The 15,491-nt window shown below is 39.4% G+C and overlaps 1 protein-coding gene across 1 annotated transcript in view; it reads right to left on the reverse strand.

Annotated features, from left to right (window-relative positions):
- Positions 1-15,491, reverse strand: part of BRCC3 (BRCA1/BRCA2-containing complex subunit 3) — a 75,858-nt gene that overhangs the window by 25,454 nt on the left and 34,913 nt on the right. Inside the window, exon 8 of the mRNA XM_068962116.1 lies at positions 6,548-6,622. Within this exon, the coding sequence (XP_068818217.1) occupies positions 6,548-6,622 (75 nt within the window). The remainder of the gene's footprint in view (positions 1-6,547; positions 6,623-15,491) is intronic.

Consider the following 15,491-nt stretch of genomic DNA (forward strand, 5'->3'; position numbering starts at 1 on the left):
GATATAGGATGCTTGGGGCTGGTGCACTGGGATGACCCGGAGGGATGGTACGGGGAGGGAGGTGGGAGGGAGGTTCAGTATGGGGAACACGTGTATACCTGTGGTGGATTCATGTTGTTGTATGGCAAAACCAATACAATATTGTAAAGTAATTAGCCTCCAATTAAAATAAATAAATTTATATTTTAAAAAAAGTTATGACCAACCTAGACAGCATATTAAAAAGCAGAGACATTACTTTGTCAAGAAAGGTCCATCTAGTCAAGGCTATGGTTTTTCCAGTATGGATGTGAGAGTGGGACTATAAAGAAAGCTGAGCGCCGAAGAATTGATACTTCTGAACTGTGGTGTTGGAGAAGACTCTCGAGAGTCCCTTGGACTTTAAGAATATCAAACCAGTCCATCCTAAAGTTGTTCAGTCCTGAGTGTTCATTGGAAGGACTGATATTGAAGTTGAAACTCCAATATTTTGGCAACCTGATGCAAAGAGCTGACTCATTTGAAAAGCCCCTGGTGCTGGGAAAGATTGAAGGCAGGAAAAGAAGGGGACTACTGAGGATGAGATGGTTGGATGGCATCACCAACTCAATGGACATGAGTTTGAGTAAACCTGGGAGTTGGTTATGGATAGGGAAGCCTGGCATACTGCAGTCCATGGGGTCACAAAGAGTCGGACACGACTGAGCAACTGAACTTAACTGAACTGAAAGAAAGAATGCAGCGGCTGGGCCCATCAGAAATGATGCTCAGTTTGGATGAGTCTGGTGGTGAAAGTGAAGGCTGATGCTGTGAAGAATAATACTGCACAGGAACCTGGAACTTTAGGTCCATGAATCAAAGTAATTTGGAAGTGGTCAAACAGGAGATGGCAAGAGTGAACTTCAACATTTTAGGAATCAGTGAAGTAGAATGGACGGGAATGGGCTAATTTAAATAAAACGTCCATTGTATCTACTTCTGTGGGCAAGAACCCCTTAGAAGAAATGCAGTAGCCCTCACAGTCAACAAAAGAGTCTGAAATCCAGTACTTGGATGCAATCTCAATAACAACAGAGTGATCTCTGTTTGTTTCTAAGGCGTACCACAGTAATCCAAGTCTACACCCTGACCACTAATCCTGAATAAGCTGAATTTGAATGGTTCTGTGAAGACCTACAAGATCTTATATAACTAACAGCAGAAAAGATGTCCTTTTCATCATACAGAATGTAATGCAAAAGTAGGAAGTCAACAGATAACCAGAAGTAACAGGTTAAGTGTGGCCTTGGGGTACAGAATGAAGCAGGGCAAAGGCTAACAGAGTTTTGCCAAGAGTATGCACTGGTCATAGCAAACACCCTTGTCCAAAAACACAAAAGATGACTGTATACATGGACATCACCAGATGGTCAACAGCAAAATCAGATTGATTATATTCTTTGCAGTCGAATGTGGAGAAGTCAGCAAAACAAGACTGGAAGCTGACTGTGGTTCAGATCATGAGTTCTTTATTGCAAAAATCAGGCTTAAACTGAACAAAGCAGAGAAAACCACTGGTCCATTCAGGTATAACCTAAATAAAACCCCTATTATACAGTGGAGATGACAAATAGATTCAAGGGATTCGATTTGGTAGAGTGCCTGAACTATGAATGGAGGTTTGTAACACTGTACAGGAGGCAGTGACCAAAATCATCCCAAAGAAAAAGAAATGCAAGAACACAAAATGGTTGTCTGAGAAGAAAAGGAGAAAAGAAAATATATATCTATCTGAATGCAGAGTTCCAAACAATAGCAAGGAGAGACAAGAAAGCCTTCTTAAGTGAACAATGCAAAGAAATAGAGAAAAACAATAGAATAGGAAAAGACTAGAGATAGCTTCAACAAAATTAGAGGTACCAAGGGAAAATTTCATGCAAAGATGGGCACAATAAAGAACAGAAATGTTATGGACCTAAGAGAAGCAGAAAAGATTAAGAAGAGGTGGCAAGAATACACAGAAGAACTAAACAAAAATGTCTTAATGACCTGCATAACCACGATGGTGTGGTCACTAACTTTGAACCAGACATCCTGGTGTGTAAAGTCAAGTGGGCCTTAGGAAGCATTACTATGAACAGACCTAGTGGAGGTGATGCCATTCCAGCTGAGCTATTTCACATCCTAAAAGATAATGCTGTTAAAGTGCTGCACTCAATGTGCCAGCAAATTTGGAGCACTCAGCAGTGGCCACAGGACTGGAAAAGATCAGTTTTCATTCTAATCCCAAAGAAGGACAATGCCAAAGAATGTTCAAACTACTGCACAATTGCACTCATTTCACATGCAAGCATGGTCATGCTCAAAAAAATCCTTCAAGCTAGGCTTGAACAGCATGTGACCCAAGAAATTCCAGATGTACAAGCTGGATTTAGAAAAGGCAGAGGAACCAGAGATCAAGTTCCCAACATCCATTGGCTCATAGAAAAAGCAAGGGAGTTCCAGAAAAATATCTATTTCTCCTTCATAGACTTGGTGAAAGTCTTTGTGTGTGTGCTTAGTCACTCAGTCGTGTCCGACTCTTTGCAACCCCATTTACTGCAGCCCACCAGGTTCCTCTGTCCATGGAGATTCTCCAGGCAAGAAGACTGGAGTGAGTTGCCATTTCCTTCTCCAAGGGATCTTCCCAACCCAGGGATCAAATCCAGGTCTTCTGAATTTCAGGCAGATTCTTTATCATCTGAGCCTGTGTGGATCACAACAAACTGTGGAAATTTTTTAAGAGGTAGGAATACCAGATCACCTTACCTGCCTCCTGAGAAACCTGTATCCAGGCCAAGAAGCAACAGTTAGAACCAGACATGGAACAATGAACTGGTTCAAAATTGGGAAAGGAGTATGTCAAGGCTGTATATTGTCACCCTGCTTATTTAACTGCTATGCAGAGTACAGCATGCAAAACGCTGGGCTGGATAAAGCACAAACTATAGTCAAGATTGCCTGGAGAAATATCAGCAACCTCAGATATGCAGAAGATACCACTCTAATGGTAGGAAGTGAAAAAGAACTAAAGAGCCTCTTGATGAGGGTGAAAGAGTAGAGTGAAAATGCTGGCTTAAAACTCAACATTCAAAAAACAAAGATCATGGCATCCAGTCCCATCACTTTATGGCAAATAGATGGTGAAAGAATGGAAACAGTGACAAACCTTATTTTCTTGGGCTCCAAAATCACTGCAGATGGTGACTGCAACCACAAAATTAAAAGACTCCTTGGGCTTCTTGGAAGAAAAGCTATGGCAAACCTAGATAGCATATTAAAAAGCAGAGACATCACTTTGACAACAGTCTGTACTATCAGATCTATGGTTTTTCAGTAGTCATGTATGGATGTGAGAGTTGGACCATAAGGAAGACTGGGTGCCAAAGAATTCACGCTTTCCAACTGTGGTGCTGGAGAAAACTCTGTGAGTCCCTTGGTCTGTGAGGAGATGAAACCAGTCAATCCTAAAGGAAATGAACCTTGAATATTCATTGGAAGGACTGATGCTGAGGCTGATGCTTCAATACCATGTTCACCTAATGCGAAGAGCAGACTCATTGGAAAAGACCCTGATGCTGGTGAACACTGAAGGCAGGAGGAGAAGGGGGCAACAGAGGATGAAATGGTTGGGTGGCATCACCAACTTAATGTTCATGAGTTTGAGCAAACTCCAGTAGTTGGTGAAGGACAGGGAAATCTGGTGTGCTGCAGTCCATGGGGTCGCAAAGAGTCGGACAGGACTTAGCAACTGAATAACATCATACTTAATGCTGAAATGCTGATTTCTCCAAAGATCAAGAAGAAGGCTACCATGACTGCTCTCGCTGTCTTTAAACTGTATTCAGCAGTTTATTAAATCTCTCATTGAATGCAGTGAGAAAAATAAACATCCAGATTGGAAAGAAAGAAGTAAAACTTCCTTTAATCACAGATGATGATCTATGTATTAATAGGCAATCCAACAGACTCTTCAGAAAAAGTTACTAAATTAACAAGTGAATGTATCCAAGTTGTAGGATACAATCAGTGTACAAAAATCAAATGTATTTTGTATAGCAGCAAAGAACAGTAGGTAAAAACATGTAATATGTGGGGATAAGTCTGACAAAAGATATGCAAGACCTATACACTGAAAATGACCATAAATTGTTGAGAGAATTCACGACCTAAATAAATGGAGACATATACCATGTTCATGGACTGGAAAACTCAGTATCTTTAAGATCAATTCTCTTCAAAAGGATCAACAGAGTCAATATCATCCCAATAAAAAAAATCCCAGCAGGCTATTTTAGAAAACAGCCTGGTAATTTCTGAAAAAGTTAAATATACACCTACTATATGCTTCAGCCAGTCTGCTCCTAGGTATTTCACAAGGGAAGAGACAGTATATGTCCATACAAAGATTTGCACACTAATGTTCAAAGCAGCTTTATTTGTAATAGACAAAAACTGCAAGTAACTCAAATGTCTATCAACAGGTGAATGGATAAAGAAACTGTGGTATTAGCTGTAAGATTTAATACTGTTCTATAATGAAAATAATGAACTATTGATATATCCTATAACATGGATGAATTTCAAAATAATTCTGTTTGAAAGGAAACAAACAGTACATATTCTATGTGTGTGTGTGCATGCTCAGTCACTCAGTCATGTCCGACTCTGTGATCCCATGGACTGTAGCCTGCCAGACTCCTATATTTATGGGATTTCCCAGGGAAGAATACTAGAGTGGGTTGCCATTTCCTCCTCTTCTTGACCCAGGGATCAAACCCATGTCTCCTGCATCTCCTGCATTGCAGGTGGATTCTCTACTGTTGAGCCTCTACATATATGCATATTTCTAGAAAATGCAGAGTAATCTTTAGTGACAACAAGCCAGGGTTTCCTGGGGTTTGAGGAGGGACATGAAATGGCAAGAGGGAGGAATTACAAAGGGGCATAAAGAAAGCCTGAAGGATGATGGATGTCTTTATCATCTTGACTGTGGTGATGTTATGTATAGGTATGTATATGTCAAAACTTATCAAATTGTAAACATGTGTAGTTTATGTAAATTATACCTGAGTAAAACTGCTTAAAAAATGAAAAGAACCAGTCTTCCTTGGAGAAATGCTAAATCCAGGACTGAATGCAGGAAAAGGAGGAGATGAAGCTGCAACATCTTCTTGTGTTAGAATATCAGGTAGTACTCAAAGAATGGTGGGAACGTGTCAAGAGAACATAGGAGGGGCTTCCAATGGCCAATTCTGAAACAATGAGTGTCTCAAAATAGCTGGTGACAATAATGGGTTAAAACCTATTAGTAAAATAAGAATCCAAGTGTCTACAACTAGATTTATTAATGTAAATAAATAAACAAATAGCAAGAAGAACAAGACCTTCCCTGCGGTGGAATGCTAACTAGTAAATGTAGGTGGAATGATGGAATTAGACCATTGCATTTGATAACCATTTTAGTAATAAATAATTAGGAAAGACTCATTTAATGAATGCTAAAACTCCCCACAAGATACTTACTAATTTCAATGGTAAAAATTTACAGTGAAAAACCTCAAAGACTTTAAGCACATGCAAAGCTCCAGTCACATATGATGGGACAAATTGATATCATGTGCCTCCTAAAACAAATCACTAAGAACACAATATCACTTCAGTGGTGTTATTGCCAAAATTGCATAATCTCCATCTAATTATGATAAAACATAAACAAATCCAAAACAAAGGACATTTTCCCAGAATAACTCGCCTGTGTTCTTATTTTCAAATGGATCAGGAAAAATAATGCATTGGTATAAAGAAAAAAGATAATGGAAATATGATAAAATTCTGACATTTGAGGGAGCTGGGTAAAAGGTACACAGGAATCCTTCGTACTAGTCTTGCAACTTTCTGTAAATCTGCAATTATTTCAAAACAATGCTGTAAAACATGAAGAGTAATGATTAAAAGAATGAAAACAGTAAGGACAATTTCTAAAACTGAAAAAAAAAAAAAACAGGTAACGGAAAACTCCATCAGAGTAACAAAGAGGACAGGTAAAAACAAGCAGGATGTATGACAAAAAGAATGCAGAAAGAATAATGGTAGTCATATTGCCACATGTATCAATAATAATAAATGAATGCATTGCATTCACCTAATAATAGACAGATGTTCTGATTGCTTAAAAGCAAATAACTCAAGATCTTGCTACATTCTATTTACAAGAGACATACCCAAAGCAAAATAACTGAGGAAGGCTGAGAATAAAGAGATGGAAAAAAAAAAGTAATAACAGGAAAGGACACTGACAAGAACTGCAACATGCAAACAAGGAGTGACAGAGATTGCTGGCTGCACCAATTAAAATCTCCTTGGTAACAGAAGGCCAAGTTTCAGCCAGGACAGAGGTATCTTGACAGGCCTCCCTGGGAGATCAGGCGTGGGGACCTGACCAAATTCTGCCAAGGAGATGAAAATGGAATTGTTTTCTGGGACTGTCTGGGAGGGTTACTTATTAGAAACCAGCAGACCTGGGCCCAAATCCTTTTTGTCCTCCTACCTTTCCTCTTCCTTCTGTCCCTCAATGGAGATGTGCTGGCTGGAGCTCCAGAAGTCTCGGGGACCACGAGGGGACCTTAGGATGGAAACCATACACCAAGATGGTGAAGCAGAAGGTAGGAGTCTGATAATATTGTAGAGTCCTGGAACACCTATCTCCAGACTTCTTCTACCCAAGTAAGAATCTTTCTCCTTTAATTTTATTTATTATTTTTCCTAATATATATAGTTGCATCCTAAGAGGTTCAACTATTACTGTGTAACAGCTACAGGAATCAAATAATAATATTCTTTACAAAGAAAGCATTTAAGGTATACTTAAATATATACATAAATAGATGGGACAAAGAAAGACACTTCATAGTTTAGGAGGAAAAAATATAAAAAGTTATGAACCTTTATCCATTCTTTATGCACTAACAATACAGCTTCAGAATACACAAAGTCAGTATGTTAGTTGCTCAGTAGTATCTGACTCTTTGCGACCCCGTGGACTGTAGCCCACCAGGCTCCTTTGTCCATGGGATTCTTCAGGCCAGAATAATGGAGTGAGTAGCCGTTCCCTTCTCCAAGTGATCTTCCCCACCCAGGGATCGAACCCAGGTCTCCTGCATTGCAGGCAGATTCTTTACCAGCTGAGCCATGAGGGAAGCCCACATAAAGCTAACCATGATTAAACTATAGGAAGTAAACAAATTTAGTTACAATGGGAGGTTTATATACATCTCTCTCAATGAGGAAGGAAATGAGGATCTGTATAATAGTAACAGTAATCAGAAGACTATGGTACTGGCATAAGAAACAGACAATAGACCAATGGAACAGAATAAAGTAGAGGAATAAAGTGAAGTTGCTCAGTCGTGTCCAACTCTGCGACCCCATGGTAGCCCACCAGGCTCCTCCATCCATGGAATTTTCTAGGCAAAGGTACTGAAGTGGGTTGCCATTTCCTTCTCCAGGGGATCTTCCTGACACAGGGATCGAATCTGGGTCTCCTGTATTGTGGGCAGATGCTTTATTGTCTGACCTACCAGGGAATCCCAAGTACAGGAATAAACCCACACATACACAGTCATACAAGGCTATAAGGGACTTAGACTCAAGACAATACACATATCTTTCAATTCATATGAGAAAGTTACAAAAGTTGACCATGTTTTAAGTCAGGCAACAACCTTTTCATGGGCCAAATAGTAAACTTTTTAAGCTGTGTGGACCCCAAGGTCTCTGTTACAACCATTCAGCTTTCCAGTTGTTAACTGGAAATTAGTCATCAGTTCAGTCACTCAGTCGTGTCTGACTCTTCACAACCCCATGGGCCACAGCATGCAACATGGGTAGTATGTAAACAAATGGGCATGTTTGTATTCCAAGAAACCTTGATTTCCAAAATAGGCACCAGGCCCGTGTGGCCTACAAGCTATATTTTGTAGATCCCTGTTCTAGGTAACAAAGGAAATAACCAAAAAACTTCCATAATGCTCATATCACACAGGGGACAGCTACCATCACATACTGTTAAAACTTAACATAAGAAGAAAAAATATCCCCTCAAACTCCAGTGCAGATCCACACACCTGGAAATTTTTAAATGTATTTCTAAATAACTCTCAAGTTGAAGAGGTAATAAAACCAGAAAACAAAATGAGTTAGAAGTTAAAAAACCTCACTGGAACTACCATACAACAAAACCTTTGTAATGGAGACAAGTGAGGAGGAAAATTTACGGCCTTAAATGTATTTATCAGAAAACAAGGGAGACAGAAAAAAAACTTAGTTTTCACCTCAAGAATTTAGAATAAGATAAAAATAAGAAGAACAACACAGCAATAATAAAACATCCAGAAAATAAAATGAAGAAACTGCTGAAGAGAAAAACAGAATATTTTTTAAAAAAGAAAGAAATTGAGTTGATCAAGAGAACCTAATGCCAGCATGGCAACCTACTCCAGTATTCTTGCCTGCAGAGTCCCATGGACAGAGGCGCCTGGCAGGCTACAGTCCATGGGGTCACACAGAGTCAGACATGACTGAAGCCACAGCAAAGCACAGTGATAAATGCTACAAAGAAAATGAAACGTTTGAAAAATAAACGTTTTTTTATTAAATGTTTATTTAATAAAATAAATATAAATAAAATATTTTAAATAAAAATATTTTTTAAATATGTATATTTCCTCAAGCCAAGAAAATGGAAAAGTTAGATGGAATGGACAATTTTCTAGGAAATATAAATTACCATAATTGACTCAGAGAAACCCCGGGGGAAAAAAAACAAAGAGATTTAAATAGTGAGGAAGGGCTTCGCTGGTGACTCAGCGGTAAAGAATCCACCTGCCAATGTAGGACACACAGGTTCGATCCTTGATTCGGGAAGATCCCACATAGGGTTAGTCACTTGGTCATGTCCAGCTCTTTGCAAGCCCACCGACTATAGGCTGCCAGGCTCCTCTGTCCATGGGATTCTCCAGGCCAGAATACTGGAGTGGGTGGCCATTCTCTCCTCCAGGGGATCTTCCTGACCCAGGGATTGAATCTGGGTCTCCTGCATCACAGGCAGATTATTTACCATTTGAGCTACAGGGAAGACCCTGAGATTGACAGTCACCCTCCTCAAGATGCCATGTGCTGTGGAGCAAATAAGCCTGTGTGCCATAACTATGGAGCCTTGTGCTCTAGAGTCTGTGAGCTACAATTGCTGAGCCCATGTCTTGCAAATACTGAAGCCTGAGAGCCTAGAACCCCTGCTCTGCAATGAGAGAAACCACGCACACTGCATTCAAAGAGTAGCCCCTGCTTGCCGCAATGAGAGAAAGCCTAATCCCCAGTGCAGCCAAAAATAAATAAATATAATTTAAATAGTAAGGGAAAAATCTACACCCTCAGATGGGATGAGGTGATTAATAAAGAGAAATTCCAGTCTGATGTAGCCTGTGCCAGCACATACAACTATTACAATGATAAAAAATATATATAGCTAAGGTATAGTGGGGGATTCCCTTGTGGCTCAAGCTGGTAAAGAATCCACCTGCAATGCAGGAGACCTGGGTTCGATCCCTGGGTTGGGAAGATCTGCTGGAGAAGGGAACAGCTACCCACTCCAGTATTCTGGCCTGAAGAATTCCATAGACTATACAGTTCATGGGGTCACAAAGAGTCGGACACAACTGAGTGACTTTAACTTTCATGGTATAGCTAAGAGAAGAATTCTCTTAAACAGATAATGAGTATCTGTTGAAAATCTACAGCAAGCATCACACTTACTGGTAAATTATTAAAACCCATTTCCCTGAATGTGAGAATAAACAAGGCTGCCTAATACTATCCCTGAAAGCTCTAGCAAATTTAGTAAGGCAATAAAAAATAAAGAAAAGGCATATAGATAAGGAAGAAAGAAAATGTGATTATTCACAAATGATCTGATTGTGTGTGTAGAAAAGTATACAAAAGGCTTCCCAGGTGGTGCCAGTGGTAAAGAAGCTGCCTGCCAATGCAGAAGATGCAGGAGACTTGGGTTCAATCCCTGGGTTGGGAAAATCCCATGGAGAAGGAAATGGCAAACCACTTCGGTATTCTTGCCTGGAAAATCCTATAGACAGAGGGAGCCTAGTGGGCTACAGCCCATGGGGTTGCAAAGAGTTGGACATGACTGAGCTGTACACACACACACACACACACAATTAGAATTAACAAGTAAATTTAAGTTGGTCACTGGGCACAAGACCAACTTACAAAAATCCACTGAATTCATATATACTAGCCAAAAAGTAGAAAATAAGCTTTTTAAAATGATGCCATTTATGATAGCTTTACAGTAGTTTTAAAACAAACATCAAATAGCTAGGAATACACCCAACAAAGGATGTGCAATAATACATCCAAGCAAGGCCTCTATACTGAAAATTATATTACTGAGAGGAACTGAATACCCACACAAAAGGAGGGATATAACACGCTCATGGAGTGGAAGACCTCACTTCAAAAATGTCAGGTTTCCCTGAATTGAGCTATATATATTTAGGCAATTTTAATCAGCATCCCAGCAGGTCTTTTTCCTGGGGATATTGAGAAGCTAAATTCTGCGATTTATGTAGAAATGCAAAGGACTAAGAATAGCTGAGGCAACATTTAAAAGTACACAGTAGGAAGATTCATATATTATCAAATGCAAGACATGTTGTAAAGCTACAGTAATCAAGACAGTGTAGTACTGGCACAAGGAGAGACAAATAGAACCAAGAATTCAGTAACATGAACTCATAAATGAATGCATGACTGATGACAAAGAAATGGTCTTTTCAATAAACAATTCTGACTGAACATGATGTGAAAAAAGTTGATCTTTCCCCCAGCTTCAGACCATAGACAAAAATAAAATCCAGATGTTATAGATCTAAATGTGAAAGGTGAAAAAATAAAACTTCGAGGTATAAAGTACAACATCCAAATGAACTTTAGGTAGGAGAAATTTTCTTAAACAGCATACAAAGAGCTCCAAAGTGGGGGGAAATGATATGTATTTAAAATTAAGAACTGGCATCAAATATTTGCAAGTGAAACCATCCCAACATGTAAAGCAAACACCCTGCAATAAAAATTTTAAAAAAATTTGCAAGCCACATATCTCCTAAAGAGTTAATACCCAAAATATATAAGGAATTCCTAAACAGAAACAGAGTCACAGATGTAGAAAACAAACAACGATTACCAGGGGGAAAGTGGGTGGTGCTGGGGGTGGGGGGAATAAGTTGGGAGACTGGAATTAACATATACACACTATTATGTGTAAAATACATAATCAATAAGCACCTACTGCATACCACAGGGAACTCTACTGAATACTCTGTAATAAGCCATATAGTATGGGAAAAGAATCTAAAACGGAGTGGATATATGTATATGTATAACTGATTCACTTTGCTATACAGCAGAAACTAACACAATATTGTAAGTCAACTATACTCTAATAAAAACTAATAAAAAATGAACTCCTACAACTTTAAAGCAAAAATAAAAGTCATCCAATTAACTTCCCAAGTGACTCAGTGGTAAAGATTCCACCTGCCGATGGAGGAGCTGTGGGTTCGATCCCTGGGTTGGGAAAATCCCCTGGAGAAGGAAATAGCAACCCACTCCAGTATTCTTGCCTGGGAAACCCCACGGACAGAGTAGCCTGGAGGGCCATAGTGCATGGGGTCGCCAAGAGACATGAGTAGGCGTCTGAGCATACACACACATCCAATTAAAAATTGAAAAAGGACTTGGACAGAAATCTCCAGACATACAAAAGTCCACCAGGTGTAAGGTAATTAATTTATCTATTCATCAGGGAATGCAAATGAAAACTACAAGATATTGCCTCACATCTGTTAGGATGACTAATATTAAAAAAGGTAAGTGCTGGCAGTGAGTTGGAGAAATTAGAATAAACCCTTGTGTGCCATTGTTGGGAAAAACAGTATGGCGGTTTCTCAAAAAACTGAAAACAGAGATACCATCAGTTCAGTTCAGTCGCTCAGTCATGTCCAACTCTTTGCGACCCCATGAATCGCAGCACGCCAAGCCTCCCTGTCCATCACCAACTCCCGGAGTTCACTCAGACTCACGTCCATCGAGTCAGTGATGCCATGCAGCCATCTCATCCTCTGTCATCCCCTTCTCCTCCTGCCCCCAATCCCTCCCAGCATCAAAGTCTTTTCCAATGAGTCAACTCTTCGCATGACGTGGCCAAAGTATTGGAGTTTCAGCTTTAGCATCATTCCTTCCAAAGAAATCCCAGGGCTGATCTCCTTTAGAATGGACTGGTTGGATCTCCTTGCAGTCCAAGGGACTCTCAAGAGTCTTCTCCAACACCACACTTCAAAAGCATCAATTCTTCAGCACTCAGCCTTCTTCACAGTCCAACTCTCACATCCATACATGACTACTGGAAAAACCATAGCCTTGACTAGATGGGCCTTAGTCGGGAAAGTAACATCTCTGCTTTTGAATATGCTATCTAGGTTGTTCATAACTTTTCTTGCAAGGAGTAAGCGTCTTTTAATTTCATGGCTGCAATCACCATCTGCAGTGATTTTGGAGCCCAAAAAAATAAAGTCTGACACTGTTTCCACTGTTTCCCCATCTATTTCAAATTCAGACTTAAATTGAAGAAAGTAGGGAAAACCGCTAGACCATTCAGGTATGACCTAAATCAAATCCCTTATGATTATACAGTAGAAGTGAGAAATAAATTTAAGGGCCTAGATCTGATAGATAGACTGCCTGATGAACTATGGAATGAGGTTCGTGACACTGTACAGGAGATAGGGATCAAGACCATCCCCATGGAAAAGAAATGCAAAAAAGCAAAATGGCTGTCTGGGGAGGCCTTACAAATAGCTGTGAAAAGAAGAGAAGCGAAAAGCAAAGGAGAAAAGGAAAGAGCTACCATATAATCCAGCAATTACACTCTTGGGCATATATACAAAGGAAATGAAACCAGGATCTCAGAGATATCTGGACTCTCATGATCACTGCAGCATTACTCACAATAAACAAGATATGGAGACAACCCAAGTTTTATCTAGATGAATGATAAAACTGTCATATGCATACATATTATAAAGTGTAATATATATATGTGTGTGTGTGTGTGTGTGTAGGAATATCATTCAATATTAAAAAAACAAGGAAATCCTACAATTTGCAACAACGTGGATGAATATGGAGGACATTGTACCCAATTGAACAGGCCATCACAGAAAGCCAGATACTTCATGATTCCACTTATATAAGGAATCTAAGATAGTCTAAGCAGAGCATACAATACTGGTTGCCAGTGGATGTGGGTAGGGGAAAGAGGCGTAGTTATTCAGTGGACATACAGTATTGTGAATTTCAAATTTTGTTGAAGGTAGTAGCTCTCATGCTGTCTTCTTACCATGAAAACAAAATTAAATGAAACAAAACAAAAACAACAGAAGGAAACTTCAGAAGTGTTGGATATGTCTATTCCTTGACTGCGCTGATAGTTAATTCATATTTCAGGCTTCCCAGGTGGCTCAGTGGTAAAGAATCTGCCTGCCAGTGCAGGAGACACAGGAGACATGGGTTCGATCCCTGGGTCGGGAAGATCCCCTGGAGAAGGAAATGGCAACCCACTCCAGTATTCTTGCCTGGGAAAGCCTATGGACAGAGGAGCCTTGCACGCTGTGTAGTCCATGGGGTCGCAAAGAGTCAGACACGACTGAGTGACTGAGTACACATTTACCTAGGTAAAACAGTCAACTTGTTTACTTTTTTTCCCATGATGGAGATTTAAACTTTAACTTTGGTAAAGGCATTATTTTTTTAAAAATTTACTTGGTTCTCAACCAAATGTAATTTTAACTAACACAACCTAATAAATTGTTATCACATGTTATGGACCTGAACAAAAACATCCTAATTATTTGACTTTAATTTTGGGGTTAGGAACATAGGGCTTAATCTATTTGGGGGATGTGAACACAGAGTTTAATTCAAGGGCTATATATGTGTATAGTGAAAGTCACTCAGTCACATTCGACCCTTTGTGACCCCGTAGACTATATTCCATGGAATCCTCCAGGCTGGAATACTGGAGTCGGTAGCTGTTCCCTTCTCCAGGGGATCTTCCTAACCCAGGGATTGAACTCAGGTCTCCCGCATTGCAGGCAGATTCTTTACCAGCTGAGCCACCAGGGAAGCCCACATATGTGTGTAAGACAGATGCTGTTCATATAATAATAAAATGCTAGAACTAAAAAAAAAAGAAAGTTTTCAACTTTACAAGTGACCAACAAAATGCAAAATAAAGCCACAGTGCAATACTCTACCAGAATGGCAAAAACGAACAAGACAGATGTTACTGAGTATTAGCAGGAATGTGCAGGAAGCAACTCTCCAACATTGGTGTTAGGAGTGAAAAGCAATAAAGACACTTTGGGAAAACTGTTGCATTATCTACTAAAGCTGAATATATAAATATATACATATGCATTCCACTCCTAGATATGTACCCAACAGAAATATACAGTAAATGTATATCTGTTCACAAGAATATTCATAGCAGCATAATTTGTAAAAGCCTTTTATTTTTGTAAAAGCCTTTTAAAACCTGAAATTATCTCTCAATAAAAGAATGAATAAACAAAGTATGGTATATTCACACAGTGGAACACTATACAGCAATGAGAATTACTAAATCGTTGCTTCATGTAACCACATGGATGAACCTAACAAACATAATACTGATTGAGAGAAACTAGACTCAAAAGAGTACATATTATATGGCTTTATTTACATATGGTTCAAAAATAGGTGAAAGTAACCTATAATGTTAGACATCAAGATAGCAGAAAATCAAGATTCCACCCAAAGCATCTGACTGTACAGCCATGTTCTTATTGTGCTATGCAGTCTTTCCAAAGAGAAAAAAATCCAACTTATTTTATAACCTAATAATCCTGATACCAAAACCAGAGAAGTACAACACAAGAACACTGCAGACTAACCTCACATAACAATCTTAAACCAAATATTAGCAACTAGAATCTACTTTTGTTAAAAGAACAATATATCATGGCAAAGTAGGGTTTATCTCAGGAATGTAACAACAGTTCACTGTTTTAAAAGCTTTCAATGTAAATCATTACCTTTACTAACTTTAAAGGGAAACAACCACATTATCATCTCAGTTCAGTTCAGTTCAGTCGCTCAGTCGTGTCCGACTCTGCGACCCCATGAACTGTAGCACGCCAGGCCTCCCTGTCCATCACCAACTCCCGGAGTTCACTCAAACTCATGTCCATCGAGTCAGTGATGCCATCCAACCATCTCATTCTCTGTTGTCCCCTTCTCCTCCTGCCCCCAATCCCTCCCAGCATCAGAGTCTTTTCCAATGAGTCAGCTCTTCACATGAGGTGGCCAAAGTACTGGAGTTT

The sequence above is a fragment of the Capricornis sumatraensis genome, chromosome X (assembly GCF_032405125.1).
Source record: "Capricornis sumatraensis isolate serow.1 chromosome X, serow.2, whole genome shotgun sequence".
NCBI lineage: Eukaryota > Metazoa > Chordata > Mammalia > Artiodactyla > Bovidae > Capricornis > Capricornis sumatraensis.